Genomic DNA, 19208 nt, shown 5'->3' with positions numbered 1-19208 from the left:
GCTTCCCTCTCACACCACTAAGTTATATCCTGTCTCCAGACTACCATGATCCTTCACCATTGACAATGATGGCTACTAGAACTGATGGGGAGCTGGAGTGCAACATTTGGAAGGTCTGTCCATTTTAGCACCTGCAGCTCCAGGAAACTGGAAGCAAGAGTCTGGCAGGCTTTAAATCCAGTTCAACAATGACTTGTACATCTTTGAAGAATATGGCAAGAACAGCCACACAAAGGAACCTCCAAAAGTACAACTACCCTAAACTGACAGAAAGGAGCTCTTCCTGCTCATCCCAGAATGGCAAACCCCACACAGAAGCTTGACCCAACTATGCTCTTTTGCCTTCTGACAGTTTCATATAAACCGGTTCTTCAAAGAGGGGTTTTTTTGGGGAGCAGGGAATGAGACGCTCCCAGATATGACTGCTCTCACAGAACGTCAAGTTTCAACTATAGAAAAAAAGATCTCCATCAATTTTCACACAATTTCATAACTTTTAACTTAGTCCTAAGGATTAAATGGCATTTTTAAGGACAAGAGCCACATTTCTTAATATTCAATATAATAAAAAAGCATACACCTATGGCATTAAACTTCAGCAATTCCTTATTTGCAAACAAGACTGTGAATATGGCAAACTATAGAGGATGGGCACAGATAACCAGAATAATAAAGGAACTTGGAGCTGGAGCATGGGTATACCCAGTATCAGAATCTCTGCTCTACAGGACACAAATATTGTGAGAAAATGGGTACAAATGCTAACTCTGGATTGTCTTCCAATGCAATAGCCCTGAAGGTTGAGGGGGAAATGGTTCCTGACAGTAGAACCATGTTTAGGCCAATTTATGACTATCATTCAACCAACTTTTTCGAGAAAATTTAATTAACGCATTATCAGCCAGTAATTTTCTTACACTGTTGTCAATAGATATAAAACAGCCACATGAACTAGGCCTGGAGTTTTACATCGGAAGTAGTTTCTCCATACTTAAATGATATGGAACTGGACCTTTCACAGCTGCACTCCTCCTTCAGATCAAGTATCAGGCGGCTAAAATGTGGAAGGTGCTGCTCATCAGATAGCAAAGTACTGATGCTTCAATTGGGTAAGATTATTCTTGGCTATTGTTTCCACTGTTCTTTCCCCCTTGGAGAAACAGGACAGCTTAGCACCATAATCTCCAGTTATAGGATGATTTGATTTTATGCTGTCCAAACACCCTGAGCACACTGACACTTGCACATCAAACTTGAAGCTTTTTATGTCAGTCACCAACTGGTCTAAAAAAGCTACCCCGTATCATCCTAACAAGAGGGACAGATCCTTGTGCAGTGGGAAGCACACACCATGTCTTCAGCTGTGCATGTGCAAGACATGCCCGCAGCTGGTTTAGGTTACTTGGAGGAACAATAATTAAAATGATTCAGTATCAAGCAGCCTTCTGGTCTGGGTGGCTCTTTAGTTTGTGAAACTTGACACTGTCCAGCTTCTCAAAACGCTTGCCACAGTACTCGCAAGTGAAGTTGTACTGGACTTCTGAGGTATGCTTCTTCATATGCCAGTTGAGAGAAGACCTCTGTCGGCACTGATAGCCACAAATCTCACACCTGTGGAGAGAAAGAGTCATCACTCCTCTGTACTCCAGCAAAGCACTCACAGGCACCATCACTACCACCAGCTATTGCTGTCTATTCAGCATGTACAACCCATAATCAAGTAGAGCATGTATTTTGACCAGCTGCTATATTCCACCTAAAAGCAGCTTCCAACTAAAATGGGAATACTACTTTTCTGAGCAAGTCAGCCCTTTGAAGTAGGCAAAGTCAGGAAACAGGAGTCGCTAAGAGCCTTGGAATATACTTTAATGCAGTTAGGGTACTGTAAAAGAATCCTGAAAGTCTGTCAAAGTCCCTCCCTGTTTCAACTTATACCTAACACAATCAAGGCGGAGTTTTTCTGAACTTCTTTTGCTCACTTTCTATTTCCCCAGGACTCAGATATCTTTTCTGAGATATCTGTAACAGCTCCCTTCCCCTTCGTCAAACTCACATAACCTTCACAGAGCAACAGACTGTATTTAAATAACACAGTCTGTCAGGCCAGGTCACTGCTTTCACTCTGTGGTCATCGGTTTTAGCTAATGCACATGCGTAAGAACAGCTGAAAGTGATCTTCATACCCTTCCTGACAAGTACTGAAAGTAGCTTTTCTTAGTACAATTATTTGGCCTCAAATATATCAGATGTATTAACAGTATGCAACAGTTACTCAGTGGTTCATTCAGGGTTCCCATTTTAAAAAATATTTAGATACTTATTCCCCATAAGTGTTCCCTCCCAATCAGAGAATGGACCAAGTGGCATCTGGTAAACCTAATCAATTAAAAGCCATTGTTTAAAAACCATATTTAGCAGCTATTCAGCCTTCTAGCATTTACAACCAAGTTCTGTTAGCAGAAGAACAACATCAGCCAGACTGAGCCCTTGCCAACTTGCACAAGGAAGGCAACAGCAAGCAGGCTTCAAAGACCTCACCCTAATGCTCTGAGGCTAGAGAATGGATCAGCCCAGACTTTCTAGTCATGCCCCAGGTCACTCACTGGAGCGGTGTCTCTCCTGTGTGCGTTCGGCGATGGACTTCCAGATGGTTCTTCCGCTTGAAGGATTTCCCACAAGTCTCACAGGTAAATTCACGGACTCCTGGGAAGTTCGAGGAATAAAAAGGAAAGATTAGCAAAACACATCAATAACTAACATAGGGGTCTCTGTCCCCCCAAAATGGATGTGTTCTAGGGACATCTTCCAAAAGAATCTTGCTCGAATAAGCAGCCCTGCCATAGGTCCTCAAGTAAACCTTGAGACCCCATGCACAAATTAAGGAGTATAAAGTTGCTTTAAACTTAAGAAAAATAATAGAAAAAGAGAGTCCCCAACCACACTCGTCAACTGAAATTCAGTACTTAAAGAAAACCAATAAGAGTAAGTTTAGTTGTATAGTTCTACACAACTTCCAGGAATTAACAGAAATGCAAAGAGAACAGAACAATGGACTTCCTATAAAGGTTCCTTTTCTACAGTGAATTGAGGGAATCCTGAAAACTGTCTTGCTCTTCCCACTTGCTCCAGTAGGCAGGAGTAAAAGGGATTATATAATAATAATAATAATAATAATAATAATAATAATCCCTAGACTGATAGAGAGCATCTATTCCCTTCTAGTTATGGGATTGTAAAGCAATAGGAGCTCCAAAAAAAAAATCAAGAGAAAAATCAGACAGAATAAAAAAACACAATAGGAAAATAAGCTTTCCCAATGGCAAAACTATTGTCTCCTCCATCCACTGTAGAAAGAGGACCTTCAAATCCAGTACTTCATTTTCCTACAGTAGAGAAGCAGTTCCTAGATGGGTGGGAGATATAATCCTGCAAGACTTAGAAACTTCCTTTAACAAAGGAAGATGCAGAAATCCATGTAGCAGCCTTACATGCATCGCTCGGAGGAGCCTCTGGAACAAAAAGGCTGAGGTGGCTGTGCTGTTTATAGAATGGGCTGTGACTCCCTCCAGAGCAGCAATCAATAATGTTTCATAAGAGGGAAACAGAAGCCTGGATCTACTTTGATAATATGGCTACGGAAAACTTTTGCTACATGTAAAGTGATGTTCTGAAAACAAATCATTAAGTAGTTATAGAAGATTAAATCTTTATTGCTCTGCAAATGTCCAAACTATTCCATGCCCCATTCAGAATGGTCTAGGCTTAGGAGTGGACAAGGTAGAAGCAAGAGAGGAACAGATAAAATACTATCAGACTGAGATATTAAAAAAATGTAAGGGCTGCAAAAAGGCCACGTAACAGTTAATTAAAAGACACATGTCAGTTCTGTAAGTGACAGCATTTTTAGCTTTTTGGCATCTGCTAAAAAGGTTGCTAGACTGGGCAGATAGCTGTATTGTTATATTCTAAAGTTTAGCCAGAGAAACAATGGCTTGGGAGTCTTTTCAACCTAGATAAAAGATTTACAGTATTGACAGCTTCCGCAGATTTACTGAAAAACTAAGCTTCCTAAAATATATCCTCCAAGGTTGTGCATACATGAATTGCGTACCATTCCTTCCTTTAGAGCATTTAGTATATCAGAGAACTGAACACGTCCTCAGACAATCTTCAAGTATTAACACCAAAGAAAGGTGATTGGAGGAGTGCTAAAAACACGATATAACACTACCACAAAAACAATATACATGCATATTTTAATAGCACATAATAGTCTTATCAGATTACAGCAGTAAATTTAATAAACAAACACTATCAAACATTACCATCCCAGGGTCAGCTAACAAAAAGATCCCTTTTTAGTGGACTTAAGCAGTGCCATTAATAATTTCCTTTCTGGGAAAAGTGAAAAGCATCTACAGTCAGCTTTGGGAACAGCTAATGGGTCTCTGATCAATGAAAACACAACCAAGATAAAATTACAAGAGATAGAAAACCTGCAGCATGAAAAAAATGGAAACAAGGTCCATGCACTATGTCTAGTGCAACTGAAAATGTACCCTCTTGGCCGGTGAGGGTTACCTCCACCCATGTGCCCTGACTTCTCCATGAGAAGTTGAAAAATGAGAGATCTTCCAAAATGTCCAATTGCAGCGCTGTTGACGTGTTCCCCCAGCCTGAAGAAAAACACCGAAAGAGAATCCGATCTTTACTTAAGAGTGAGAAAGCAGTGGAGCTCTCAGCGATTTACTATAAACCTGGATTAGGGACATATCGGGAAGGGAGAAATCCCACCCTAGGGACTGCTGCAAATCTTCTACTCCTGCCTCCCGGAACCAGTGGGAGGAGCCACTTTCCTCCTCCACTGTAGGAAAATCAAATCCTGGTTTGGACCTCTCTGCTTCAAAGCTGGGCTACGTGTTGATGCGCAAGGGAAACCATTTCATCAGAGTCACCATATACCAAGATACCTCTGAAGCGATGAAGACATATTGCAGTAGGAAAACTCAGAGGCGACAATATACCTGAATGAATTATCATGTGTCTTCGAAGATGATTAGACAGGTAAAACTTTTTGCCACAACCTGGGTGCGAGCACACCTTCGTCTTTCCTTTCCGATGAACAAGATTAACATGATTCTGAGGACAGAAAGAAATAAGATGAACCTTGTTCGTATAGAGTACGAATTGGAAAGTTCTTACCACTTCTTCACAAACAGACAAACCTACACTAAATTAGAGTAAATCACCACCATTCTTCAGTGTCAAACTGGGAGAAAATGGTTTATTATACCCTCTTGGTTGCATTAAATGTTATTATTGGGTATAATCAGGCCATTTAGGCCCCTGGAGTCTAACCCCATGTTCCACGCAGGAATCCAAATCAAAGCATCCCACCACTAGCAGGGGGCTGTCTAGCTTCTGCTTCAACATATCAAGGGCAATTGGTTCCACTACCAAAAAAAAGTAGCTCTATCACTTTTGCCATTTTGCCTGACTCTTCAGCATAGAATACAATTCAGCAGTCAAATTAAAGTCAGAAGCTCTTTTACTCTACAACCGTAAATTTAATCAATCTATCAGGTCAGAGGAACTATACCTGGAAGCTACTAAGCGCTACATAGACTTGGGTGCATCCTTCATAAGGACAGTGGAACATCTCCAACATGCCATCTGCATCTATGACACGACCTCTTTTGCTCCGCCGCCTCCTAAAAGGAGGAGAAAAACTATTCGAAGGAAAATTGCCATACATTGTCCCTAAGCCACAAAACTATTCTACTACCCTGCTGCGCTCTACAAAAAGTCACAGAACCAAAAGGGCTTTACCACAGCATCACGATAAACAGAGATTGTACAGAATCTTAAGAACACCAGGGCTGCAGAAAAGCCTGGAAAAATAAGATCTGAGACACTCATCTCTGGAAGTCTAGGATAGACTTCCAGAAATGAGGTACTAAGTTCAGGCAATTGATTTGCCTCTCCCAGAAACCTCAACTACCTACCACTTCCTGAAGCTTGATCTAACAAAAATCAAATTAATCTACATTTCTCTGGTTTAGATTATCACAAAATCCATGCTGGACCAGGCTAAGACCCAACTTAGTCCAATGTTCCCAATTTGGAGGTAACATTAAGTCTGAAAGACCAATAGTCCTTGATAGACCTGATCTTCCTAAATTTATCTAATCCTCTTAAAAACCATCTGTGCTTGTGGCCATGCCTTGTGATGATAAATTCCAAAGAACGATGAGGTGCTGCATGAAAAAGTACTTTATTTTGTGTGTACTAAATCGTTTCGTCATCAGTTTAATTGGATAGCTCCTGATCCTAGTGCTGGAAAGTTTCTTACGGAGCACTTCATAATCAATTTTGGTTTTACTATCCAGAACAGTTTAGTATAATCTGCACATTTGGCCAACTCACTGCTTATCTGTAAATTAAGACTATTTATAAACAAATTAAATTGTACTAGTTCCCACAGAGATCTTGAGGAGTTAATTTTTTCTTTCATTTTTCTCTATTGGGAAATTGCCAGTTTATCCCAATTCTGTGTTTCCTATTTTTTAACCAATTAGCAATCCATAAAAGGAGTGGTCCTCTTATTCTATGACTAAGTTTCTTCAAGAGCCTCAGAGGGGTTCCTGAGGGAAGATACAGCTTTGCAGAACCCATGCTGATTCTCCTTCAGCAATGCTTGCTCCTCCGTGGGCTTATTTATGTTTGCATAGATTACTATTACTACAATCTGCTTGCCATGTCTATTAAGCTGAATGGGTTATAATTTTCTGTTTTTCCCCTTGGTCCCTTTTAGAGGTTCAATTGAATCACCAAAGTCTGTTCAGGGGTGTCAAGGTAGAATATTAATCATTTAAGCAATGGTAAATCACATAGCAGCAACTGTGGAAAAGCAACCAGAATCTTCAAAAGTTGGACAAGCTGCATTCACAATACTCTGTGGAACAAATAATAAGCATTTCCCATGCTTATGTTCCAAGAAGTAGCACCCAGATACTTCCCTAAACAAAGAGATCTAGATGGCCACAATCTCCTGCTGCTGCTCACTCACTTTTCAGGCTCCTTTGGAATCTCATAAATAATGGATGACATGTTGTTTCCATCCGTCTCCTCCTCAGGTTCAGGCTCTGGTTCCTGCCCCTCACCTTCATGGGCTGGTTTTGAGTCACAGGATGCTTCTGTTTCTGTTGGAGGATGATGCTCTTCTTTTTTGAGTTTAAAAAGCGCTTCGTTTTCTGCCATCAATCAGAAAGCATAATTGTAAATGCTGAAATACTCTATCTGAAGTTACACAGGCATGTTAGCCAAAAACCAATCACTTCTGAAATGTGTTCCAGCCTAAAATATTTTGCAAGTGATTGGGCAAGAAGGGAAACAGCAAACCAAGTAAGCTGGAAACTTACTGAAGATAAGCTGGAGAGCCTCCATGGCAGGAAACAGAAGGCAGCATCCTACACACACCAGTCCAGAAAGGAGTTTGTACCGCTGTTTCCTTACATGGGTCTCACTCTTGAAGAGAAACTTGCCCATAAAACTAACAAGTACTACCAAAAATGGGACACAGAAAATTTAACATCAAAAATATGCACACACGAGTGCATACATTTTCATGTCCCAAATATGCAGATATCAAATAATCGATTTTATTTTAAAATTAACATTATCCTTCCTAACAAGAATGCTTAATAGTGGTAAACCCTCCAATTCTTGATTTTCTCCACTATTAAGTACTTCATAAGCAATTGCTGATATATTTGTAGTTCAGCTCCTATAGCATGAGACACAAAGAATCACAAATGGGTTATTGCAAGATGAGTGAGAAGAGTACAGATCTGCACCACAAGCCCTCAGAGGCACATCACTTCTTCACCAGAGACTGCACTGACAGCTGGAAGAACATTTACAGAAAAGAATAAGGAAATAAATTTGCATGCTATAGTATGCAGATTGGGATTCTCCCCCCACCCCAACTTCTGAATTTTGAAGCACAGAGCTGGAGGTTCCTGCAGTCCTTCCTCTACAGCAGGAACTGCCACTCTTACAACGTATTAAACCTACATATTTTACAACTGGCCATTTGTGAACAGGCAGCCAAGATGGATAGTAGAAACTACCTTTTTTGGCTTTGATGTATTCCACGCTTTCGGTGCTACTGTGCTGTCCATTCTCAGGCTCAGCCTGAGTATAAGCTGCTACGCCTTCAATCACAGCACAAGGCAGCTCCTCTCCTCCTGTGCTGGTGACATTCAGCTGGATTCCCTCTGCTGTGAGAGAATCATAGCCGGGCCCAGCAATGATGATCACCTGCGAGCCTTGCATCATCCCCTGCACAGGGCAGCTGGCTACTACTTCACCAAGTGTCTCTTGTGAAACATTCTCAAACAGAGTTCCATGGCCTGAACTCATCTGCATGGGCACTGGCACGCATACCACAGTCTCCATTGTCTCTGGCCCATTGAGGGGTGGATTGTGGCACATGCTAGTACCCTGTTCTGCTCGTAAGTTCTCAATATGGTGTTCAAATGGAATATGGATGCCATCCTGCGTGATGAGCCCACTGGCATTTTCTCCTTCTGCATTTGCTGAGGGTTGCTGAACCTGGGACTTGTCCTTCTCATTCTCCAGTTGTTCCTCTGTCTCAGAGCAAGAGTTTTCTTCTGAAGATTCAGAGCTTCCAACTCCAGTGCCATTGGCAACTACAAATTTCAACGAAGATGAGAAAATTAGCAGATAGTTTTGATCTACACAGACAGAGGAATCCTACAGCTAGACTCCCACTTACTCTCCACTGATAGCTGTATCCAGGACTCTACGCTATTCAGCAGAGATGAATTAGGGTATCTAAACACCCGCAGAAACACAGCTGCCCTATTTGCCTCCATCTAAAAAGGCCTCCTCCTCACACACATTGAGAATTCTAGATCACTTAGTAAGGCCAAAACCTTTCAACACAACAAGTGCATATTCTTGCCTTCGGTTTCTTCCACCACTGCTCTCTGTACAGAGACCAAGCATATCAAGCACTGCTTTTGCTGAGAAGAGATGATTAGAGTCATCTTGATTTTCTCTCCACTGTACTTCCTCAACCTCTGTATGAAATGAATATAAACAACAGTATTTTCTGGATGCTATCCTGCAGTCTAATTTCTGTAGTACCTGAAATCAGATAGTCAAGTCAACTAGCCAAGAAAACTTGTTGGAAAAGCAATGTTAGTGTGCTACAATCAGAGATTGTAAATATCAAACTAAAAACTAAAATAATTTCCAGCTGGCACTAGGAAATGTTCTAATGTGGCATTTAAAAAAAAACCTTTAATTTTTTTTAAAGGCACATAACATTATTTGTCACAAACTATCAGAAAAGACAGGCTTGAAGCAGGGAAAAATATGAAAAAGCACTCAGTGTGGTTAAAATGATGCAATATTATACAGACATTTTAATATAAACATTTAAAGACAATAATATCTTGCCTTACAATATTCAATCTGAAAAAAGGAAAATAACTGAAAACTGTAGATATACTAATAAAGCTTAGGAATTCAAAGAGCTGTCCATGATGGGTTAATAACTATTTGTGATGGTTGCCTTAATTCCGATAAAACTCTCAGACTCAAAATGACAATTCAGGTTCTGAGTTTATTTAGAAAAGGGTGCGAACAGGTAAAAAGCTGAGAATGAGAAAAGCGCGCCTAAACTCAAACTAAATAGCATCTTACAAACAGCAACCCAGCCCCTCCCTCACATACAGTTCACCCCACATTCCCAGGTGCTCCTAACGAGCTCTGCTGCTCAACGGGCAAAAAGACCTTGACATTTCAGAGATAGTCTAAACACATTCCTCCTGGCACAGATCAGCACGTCTTCAGTACAAGGCTCGCAGCAGCACCCTCCCAGCCAGGACACATATCAGCACCATGGCAAGCGAACCGTTACGATGCAGAAACACCGGAACGGTGAACATGACACTATTCATTTATTCCAGAAATGAATTTTTTTTCATTAACATTGTGTGGGCCACCTCCAGCTTCACGGTCATAACTTAAATTGAGTTCATGTACTTCCAAAGTGATCCCTGCTTGCCTGGTTTCCAAGCTTAGTTGCACTAAAGAATAACTCAGAAAGCAGCTAGCTATATGAGTTGCAAAAGCTACATCGAAATATTTGCTACATTTAACTGCAAAAAAAAAAAAAAGTCAGATTAGTTTTAACGTTCAGGGCACTCTGCACACTTACCATTGTCACATTCTTCTTCAGAATCACTGAGTGGTTTAAGTGGCGAGTGTAAGTCCTGGAAATAGCGGTGCCCTGCATCACACTGCCACACAGCTGTGGTGTACATCCCAAAGTTGGGATCCAGCTCAGAGAGGAGAGGTTCATATGGGCAGCGGTTCTTGTGATCTTCATACCAGATGACTGTGTTCTTCAGGCAGTTCACATTCCGCCTTCTTCCTTGGGACACGGTAAGGATGGGAAGGAAAAAACGAAACAAAGCAAAGCAAAAAAAGCTTGAGAAACTTGGAACAGATGGCATGCTCTCTCTGAAAGCTAAAGACAGAATCCATCTGTCTTCACACATTATGTAACTTTATGTTAATTCTTTCTTCATTTAGAGAAACAACTAGCTAAATCAATTTCAGTCAAATAAAATAATGCAAAAAAGAAAAGAAAAGAAAAATAGCCTCGAAGGCCCACCTTATGACTTCAGAGCTATTAAAGTAAATATGGTTCAAGCCAACTCAAAGATAGTGTATTATAATTGCTCAAGGTGCCCTTTATTGTTAATGATGATACAAGAGGAGCTTTTTGAAAATACTCTCTGAGTATACTTGTTTACATTTCATCAGAAGGAATGCGTAAATGGAGTTATATTCTACACTTTCCTTTGCAGTATCAGCACTCTGGAGTAGTACAAAGTCACAGAATGCCAGAGCATCACATGATACTAACTGCATCCTCTAGTCACTAAGCTGAGCATTTACTTGACTACTTCCTGAGACCACTTCAGCTTGCACGTGATACCTTATGATGACAGAGCAACCCTTTGCAGGCTGCAACTTACGTAAGAACAGTGCTGATATTTAGGTTGCTTGAAATAGAATATGCATTTATTCCACCTTTTAGAAAACTCAATCCTTCATTCATTCTGTCTAATTTTGGACATCGATTAAGTCCTACATACAGCTGCTTTAGCTTAGGCAACAAAATTACCTATCTGGCTATGATCAGCCCTGAAAATTATACAGTGACCAGTATCAATCTCTCCCATATCTAGTTAACTCACAAGATATGGAAACGTCTTATAACAGAAACCAAAATTCTTGTAAATGAATAAAGAAAAATATCAGTTCCAGTGACTATAAAGCATGACAACTATTTAGTTCAACGGGATTTATTCCAGGATTATATAAGACTGCTGTCACAGTATATCAAAACTGGTCTTTATTAAAAGGTAGCAATATTCCTGCTTTAACTGAGAATTTATAATTTGTATTAAACTAGAAGCATTTAGGCTCAATAAATTCAGCTCTACTCTAGGTACTATTGCAGGCTAAGAAAAAAGCAATACAGATTGGAGCTTTTATTTTATTTATTTATTTAATTTGTCCCTGCCCATCTCCTCCCATCGGGGGACTCTGGGCGGTTTAAAATAAAATAATTGATTAAAACAACATACAGTATAAATATGATATATAAATATAGCATTACTCTTAATAAATCAATATCAAAATAAGAGTAAAAATAAGAATGAAGTCCAAGTGGCAGAAGAATCCGATACAGCCCGTATGTGGGAGGAGTGGTCTAAGATACCAGCCTTTTAAATATGATAAAAGGGTTATTAATAATTTCTTCATTTCACTTTGAACAGACATTACTCATAATGCCAGCTCTAAGATTGTACTTTCAAAAAATTGAGATTTCTGCATGAACAGGGCATGTCATTTTTCTAATTACTGGAAGGATTATTCTCATTACATGTTGAAAATAACAAAATGAACTATCCTTCAATGCTCATGTCAATACATAGAGGCCAGGTTTTTAAAAATCAAACAGCTAACTTAAATAAGCGAACATTTGAATTATTGGGTCAATACAAGAGCTATAAAAGTTTTTTACAAAAAATATGATGCAGTACAAAGATATATATATATATATATATATATATATATATATATATGGATATGGATATGGATATGGATATGGATGTAAATAAAATCCCTGTTGATACTTTTAAAAAGACAGAAAGCAATGTAATTTCAGGGAGTCAGTGTGATGTGTGTCATATGATGAAGTTTTGTGATATGTGACATATGATGAAATTTTCAGCACAAATACTCATTTTGGCATTTTAAATAAAGTTGTTTTAAAAATATTTGAGCCAGTGATATGAAATAAAATCCATAATGGTGTACAACAGTTTCAGTGCGAAGTTTAGTGTGGTCAAATATAGTACAATTAATAAAGAAGTTCCAGGTTATAATGTGCCCATTGATCTCTTGGTTCTTTTTTGAGAGATGCAAGGTGATTACAGCCAAGAAGAATCTTAACTGATTTTTAGTTGAATAGTAAAAATAAAATAAACAAAACACAGACAGCATTAAATGCAAAGAAACTAATACATCTAATTTGGGTTAGAAGTGGGAGAATTTTAAAATATTAGGAGACAAGTGAAAACTAACTATAGTCCATTGGAGTTGGGTGGCTATAATAAATTTGAATACATAAATTAAAAAATAGATTATTTCAAGAATCATTACATAGTAATTTATGCTAATAATTATCAATGTCCAGCCAAATTCACTGAAATTTATTTTGCACAGAACTGCTGACTATTTTTGTATCACTATAAATTCATTCCAGACTTTCCATTAGATTTTTTTATACTTTGTGGCATTCTTTTTAATTTAATTTTAATTTAAGAATTGGCTGCAACTGATTGTCTGCACTTTTAAAGTTAAGAGCATGAATAATGCTTGACATATCAATACATAAATTACACTTACTTTTCTTTCGCTGTGGCTCATAAGGCATCTGTTCCCATGGTTTTCTGCAAGTAAAGACAGCAGCATATCATGGTACGCATGTAGATCTCCAGAAGTGAATGCTAGGACTTGTTTGCCAAAAGAAAGCCTTATCCAAAGGAGGTTCTAAAAGCCTTTCAAAAACCTCTTCAAAGATATTATTTCAATAAGACTGTCATTCACAGAAAGTGGTAAGAAATAAGGAAATTATGTTTCTAAAGCCACCGAACCAAGTTTATATCCTAGTCAGCACTCTATTCTCTAACAGCCTTCATCAGAGCAACAAACAACGAAAAACAAAATTCAAACATGCTGTTGCACTTTCTCAGTTAGAGCAGTCACTGCCAATGACCAACCAAGGACTCCATCAAGAAGTTATCCACTATTACATGATCTGGTATAATTCTTGGATCACCATGCATAATAATATGGATTAGGCTCTAATTTTCACAAACAGTTTTGAGATCTAAATATTACATTTCCAGAGAATACATGCATCCTCTATCATAAAATTAAACTTAGGATATGACTGATAATTTTCAGGGAATGTTTTAAAAGATTTGATAAATTATCCTTGGCTGCACAAATGTAGCTGGGGATAGATGACTATGGAGAATGCAGTATTCATATGTGACAGCCAAATTATAGTACTTCATTCTGAAAGAGCCATATAAGTGCCCTAGCCTGTTGATAATGGGAAAAGAAAAAACCACTGGACGGCAATAATTTGCCAGGTATCCACCTGTTACTAACTACCCATTTCTAAATGAAGTTACAGAAAGAGGAGTTAGGAACATCATCTGGAATCCAAGATGACATAAGAAAACGCCCACTTGCACACTGAACCGTCTCATTCTCCTTTCCTCGAATGCCTTGAAGTCTACTCTAGAGAGAGAGATCTTCTGGAGCAGCAGACTTCGAAGGCACACAGGGATAGCAGAACGAACCGGAAATCGCCCTACGCTAATCCCCGAAACGTAAGGCAATTCTGCTGGCAAAACCGCGCCATCAGCCTCCGTGTGCAGAAAGAGGCCTCGTACCTCTCCCAATTCCTATTTTCGAAGAACCCTTCGTCTTTGGCCCTTGCCTCCTTCGCAACTGCCCTCGGAGTGAAGGCCCGCGCTTCTCGCGCCCCGCTCCTTGTCCGATCACGGAGGCCCCCGGGGCGCGTGCGGCCGGGCACTCCCCCATTCGAGTTAAAAGTCTAGCCATCTCCTCCCTCAGCCCCTCCTGCCGGCTCTCACCCGCGGCGCCTGGCCCGCTGTTCTCGTTCCAGTTCCAGCAAATAAGCCGCCAGCTTGGCGTCACTCCAGCCACTGCGCTGCCTCAGGTCCACCCACGGGCCGTGAGACTCGCCCAGGTAGACCCGCCGCTCGTCGTATTTCTTGCGGGATTCGAGGCGTCGTCGTACCCGGTCAGACTCGGTGAGGCGAGGCCTACCCCGGGCCTTCCGCCCACCACGAGCCTTCCGCCCACCCGGCGCAGTCTCGGCATCCACATCCCCAGCAGCGACCTCTTCTTCCTCCTCTTCCCCTTCTTCCTCGGGCTCCCCACCATCCTCCTCACCTGGGGCTGGGCCGCGCTCCGAATCACTCATCCCTGCCTCGTAACCAGGGAACCCGCCACTCGAGGAACCTTGTTGTTAGGAGCGGGCTGGGGCGCGCGTTAGTGACGTCAAGACTGCGACCACTCGCTTGCTCGCATCCACTTCCGGGTGGGGGAAGCCCCTCGCGCGCGTGGCCTGCAAAGCCGGCCGGGAAGGGTGCTTTGGCCGGATGACTTTCATCAAGGTCGCTGATAAGTCAAGTCTATACTCTTGGAGTCAGGAAGCTGTGTATTTTGGCAGAGGTTGAGCACTGCCGGTAGAAAAAAAAGTGCAACAAGCTTACCTATCGTAGGGGCGATTAGACAAGTTGCAAAGGGTAATGACTCTTTATATATTTTTTTTATATAACTGCTGACTCTGATGGACATTCTTTTGCCAGGACTGTCCTCAATAGCTGTTCTTTGAGTTCTTGTGAGCTTCTGCCTGTGCTCTCAATCCAATCACATCTTTGGTGGTCTGCCAAGGACATTTATTTATCAAATTTGTCACCGCCCATCTCCTCCCACCAGAGGGACTCTGGGCAGTTTACAGCAAAATAATAATAATAAAAAAATATATACAGTAAAAATACAATATCTAAAAGTACAATTACAGTCAGCAATAATTATAAATAAGAATAGAATCCAAGTGGGAAATGATCTAAGTCAGTCCTAGAGTGCACTAGCCATCCCCAAACATGACGACTCCCCTCCCTGCCCCAAGCCAGGTGGCAGAGCCAGGTCTTCAAATTCCTCAGGAAGGCCAGGAGTGATGGGACTAGCCTCACCTCCAGGGGCAAGATGCTCCAGGGGGTGGGAGCTACTGCAGAGAAGGCCTGCGACTCCGCCAGATGGAATTTTCTTAACAACAGGGTCTGCAACATGCCCTGTCTGCATGATCAGGTGGGACAGGTTGATGTAACGGGAAAGAGGTGGTCTCTCAGGTAACCTGGTCCCATGACATGTAGGGCTTTAAAGGTGATGACCAACACCTTGAATTGAACCCAGAAGCAGACTGGTACCCAATGCAGCTCGCGCAACAAAGGTGTTACATGCGCCCTTCTAGGACTGCCTAGAAGGGATCGCCTCTTCCCCGTTACATCAACCCGTCCCACCTGATCATGCAGAAAGGGCATGTTGCGAACCCCGTGGTTAAGAGAATTCTGTCTGGCAGATTCCAGGAGGTGGGCCTTCTCTGCAGTAGATAGCCCAAGCGGCTGCATTCTGGACCAACTGTAGCTTCCGCATACTCTTCAAGGGTAGCCCCACGTAGAGCACATTGCAATAGTCTATATGGGAGATAACAAGGGCATGAGTGACCGTTTGAAGGGCATCCCGATCCAGGAAGGGGTGTAACTGGGATGTAACTGGGTGTAACTAAAAAGTTGCGCAAAGGCCCTCCTGGCCACGGCTGCCACCTGCTCTTTGAGCAGGAGCCATGAGTCCAGGAAGACCGCCAGATTACACACTGGGTCTGTCTGGGGCAGTGCACCCCATCCAGGACCGAAGGTGACAATGTCCCGGCTACCAAAGAGCCATTAACCCACAGCCACTCCATCTCACCAGGGTTCAGCTGAAGCCTGTTGTTCCCCATCCAGACCCCTACAGCCCCCAGGCACCAAGAGAGGACGGTCACAGCATCACTTACCTCACCTGGGACAGAGATGTATAGTCAAGTATCATCAGCATATTGATGATACCTCATCCCATGGCAACGGATGATCTCACCCAGTGGTTTCATGTGGATGTTGAAAAGGAGCAGAGAGAGAACCAAACCGTGCGGCACCTCAGAAAGGAGCGTTTGAGGGTCAGATCTCTCGCTCCCTATCACCATGGATTGGGACCGGCCCTGGAAGGAGGTGAACCAGCGCAAAACCATGCCACCCACCCCTAACTCCCTGAGCCTCCCCAAAAGGATACCATGGTCAATGGTATTGAAAGCCGCTGAGAGGTCAAGAAGAGCAAGAATGTATACACTACCACCATCCCACTCACGCCAGAGATCCATAAGTGTGACCAATGCCATTTCTGTCCCATATCCAGGCTTGAAACCTGACCAAAAGGGGTCTAGATAATCCACTTCCTCCAGAACCCTCTGGAGCTGTAATGCCACCACTTTCTCAACCACTTTCCCCAAATAGGGGAGGTGGGAGACTGGACGAAAATTGTCCAGTACAGTAGGGTCCAGCAATGGTTTCTTGAGGAGAGGGTATACCAACACCTCCTTAAAAGCAGTTGGAAACACCCCCTCCTGCAAGGATGTATTAACCATTGCCTGGACCCAACAACATGTCACCTCCCTTTGTTCCTTTGTCCCTTCCTCCTCATTGTATTGGTAAATTGGATTTCATATACAAAGCCAACTGGGTGACCTTGGGCCAGTCACTTTCTCTCAGCCCTAGGAAGAAGGCAATGGCAAACCACTTCTGAAAAACCTGACAAGAAAATTGCAGGGACTGGTCCAGGCAATCTCCAAGAATTGGACATGATTAAACAGATAAAAAAATCTGATGTTTTTAAAAAAATAAAGTTTGATTTTGTTTATCTCTTGCAAAATTAATGTATTACCAAAAGGGACAGAGGGAAGGCTGAAACCTTTAGTCACATGCCTATAAACCTCGGGGCCAAAAGGCTGCATCATATAAATTTGCTCGTTTTTTTCACATTTACTTTTTTACTGTAAGGCAAAACAGGTAGTAAGAACATGCTGCCACACAGATGGGGGGGGGGCAGGATGCCAGGTGAGGTGCCTGCTAGAAAATAGGTGGTGGCAGCAGAAACTACCAATTCTTACCTCAAGGCAAGGAGGCATGGCCAGGGTGTGTACCCCATAGGGCTTCAGGAAGTGGAGACCATCAGCTGTTTACCCTAAGGGCTCAACCATGCCACTACAACTTCATAACCTAATTCAACGTTATCATTAAGCCTAAAGGTAATGTTGAGACTGTATTCAATTTCCTACCCCACATTTTCTTCAGGTTACAGGAAAGATCAGTCTACTTAAACAAACTCCTTATTAATCAGTGATTTCAGACAATAGAATGCCTATTCCTTTAAAAAGTTCCACCAAACAGCAATATTATGGATTCTACACACTCAGGATCACATTCAGAAATAAAATATCTTAGTATATTAATGGAAAACTATTTTTAAAAGAAATTAGAACTCAGAAATATGAGATGATATAATTAAGCTACAGAGTGAGGTGGAAAGGATCTAATTCACATGGCACACTTAACTGAGTTATTTGGGATAAGCATGTCATGCAAACAACAAAACTAAGTTAATTGACCCAGCTAATTACCATGAGGGCATTAGTTTTAACTTGGGTTGTTTGGGTCTAAACTAATTCTTCTATAGCGTCTATTTGCCTTATCTTTTCTAATGTCCATGATAAATACAAAGTCCTAGAGAACCCCCACAAGAGCAGAGTTGCTCTAGGCATTCTGTTCTTTCTTGTTGTTTTGGTTCTCCGCACCCCATCCCAGCCACTTGAGAGAGGGAAGAACTTTTTTTCCCGAGGTGGCAGAATGAAGAGGCCTGTTTTCCCCGTCCATGGTGGCCTAGCCCTCAATTGTGCCACAGTGGATTTTTACTCCTCTAGGGGAAATAAAAAAAGGCACAGCCTCCCAGCTTCTTTATGTGGCTGGGAAGACTAGCATCATGTCTGCCACCTGACTAATCCAGTCATCCCAGATTGTATGTTGCCAGTACACCAGAGTGAGTAAATTTACTGAGAAAGGAAATCACTGGATTAATTCTGGCATATGAATAGTGCCTAAAGAAATTTGACATGAGGCAGTTTCCAATAGAGAATAAGTTAGATCACAGGAATATCTGTGAACCTGATCCTATGTCCATCTGTTATCAGTTAAGGTTCCAAGGACTTGACAAACAAGTTTGGCAGCAGCAAGAGATGTTCTCCCGTTAGTAACAACACATTAGCTGTCTTTCTTCTTCATGCCATATGGGGAATCTTAGATCTGAGTCCCATTTAGGTTCCTTCTGTTGATATGTTGTTCCTATGTCTTTTGTTACAAAAATTCTATATTCCTATGTTCACCGTTAGACTGTATGCTACTGTAGCCTTAAGGAAAAAAAAGGCCTTGTTTTACTGATGGCCATCTTGGGTTTCAGAAAAGGACAAGCGTACTTCCATATTTTCTTCCTTCTTGTTCCTTGGATTTCTCTCCTTGCTTTTCCACTGTTATTCCAATGCATCCCCAACTTTGGTGGATCTTTCCCCTAACACCGAGGAGATAAATTCTCTCAGATGGAGCTCAACTGAGACCAACTTTTATCTGATTACGAGCATACAGGTAACCCTTTAAAATCCTTCCTCTTTATACTCAAGACTTTTGTTAAATGCTGTATCTGTGAATTATTTTATCTAGCCCTGTTCCTAATTGCTGGTAATAATTCCTCCTGAGTACAAAAGCTCAAGATGTTCCTCTGCCATTGTTCCTATAAGTACCTTTGTTTGTATTGTCCTGTTGATTTTCAAGCTTACCTATTACAAGAAATGTATAAACTTCTCTATCAAAATGCTGAAGGGACAGAGGGTGCAGCAAGATAAAGATACCTGT

The 19208-nt window shown here is 41.5% G+C and overlaps 1 protein-coding gene across 3 annotated transcripts; it reads right to left on the bottom strand.

Moving 5' to 3' along the window:
* Positions 1-545: 545 nt before the first annotated feature.
* Positions 546-14706, bottom strand: ZNF653 (zinc finger protein 653). 3 transcript variants are annotated; one of them, XM_063294421.1, is made up of 9 exons: positions 14283-14706; positions 13021-13064; positions 10253-10468; positions 8133-8714; positions 7070-7253; positions 5600-5711; positions 5025-5139; positions 2604-2703; positions 546-1611 (listed from the first exon to the last, which is right to left on the bottom strand). In XM_063294421.1, the coding sequence occupies exons 1-9, from the start codon at positions 14633-14635 to the stop codon at positions 1434-1436; spliced, it is 1884 nt and encodes a 627-aa protein (XP_063150491.1). In that variant the 5' UTR covers positions 14636-14706; the 3' UTR covers positions 546-1433. The 3 variants fall into 3 exon arrangements, with proteins under 3 accessions (XP_063150491.1, XP_063150493.1, XP_063150492.1); XM_063294423.1 differs by having other exon boundaries at positions 14605-14695; XM_063294422.1 differs by having other exon boundaries at positions 1444-1611; positions 2577-2703.
* Positions 14707-19208: the final 4502 nt, after the last annotated feature.

Source organism: Candoia aspera, chromosome 2 (assembly GCF_035149785.1).
Source record: "Candoia aspera isolate rCanAsp1 chromosome 2, rCanAsp1.hap2, whole genome shotgun sequence".
In the NCBI taxonomy this organism is placed as follows: domain Eukaryota; kingdom Metazoa; phylum Chordata; class Lepidosauria; order Squamata; family Boidae; genus Candoia; species Candoia aspera.
The sequence above is the reverse complement of the archived record's forward strand: the minus strand, read 5'-3'. Positions and strand labels throughout refer to the sequence as shown.

Bases quoted from the DNA above. Each gene is read 5' to 3' on its own strand.
- ZNF653 (XM_063294421.1), bottom strand. From the start codon at position 14,635: ATGAGTGATTCGGAGCGCGGCCCAGCCCCAGGTGAGGAGGATGGTGGG. The intron at 10,469-13,020 runs GTAAGTGTAATT...CCGTGTCCCAAG, and splicing joins TGAGCCACAGCGAAAGAAAA to GAAGAAGGCGGAATGTGAAC. The intron at 5,712-7,069 runs GTGAGTGAGCAG...TCCTCCTTTTAG, and splicing joins ATTCCAAAGGAGCCTGAAAA to GAGGCGGCGGAGCAAAAGAG.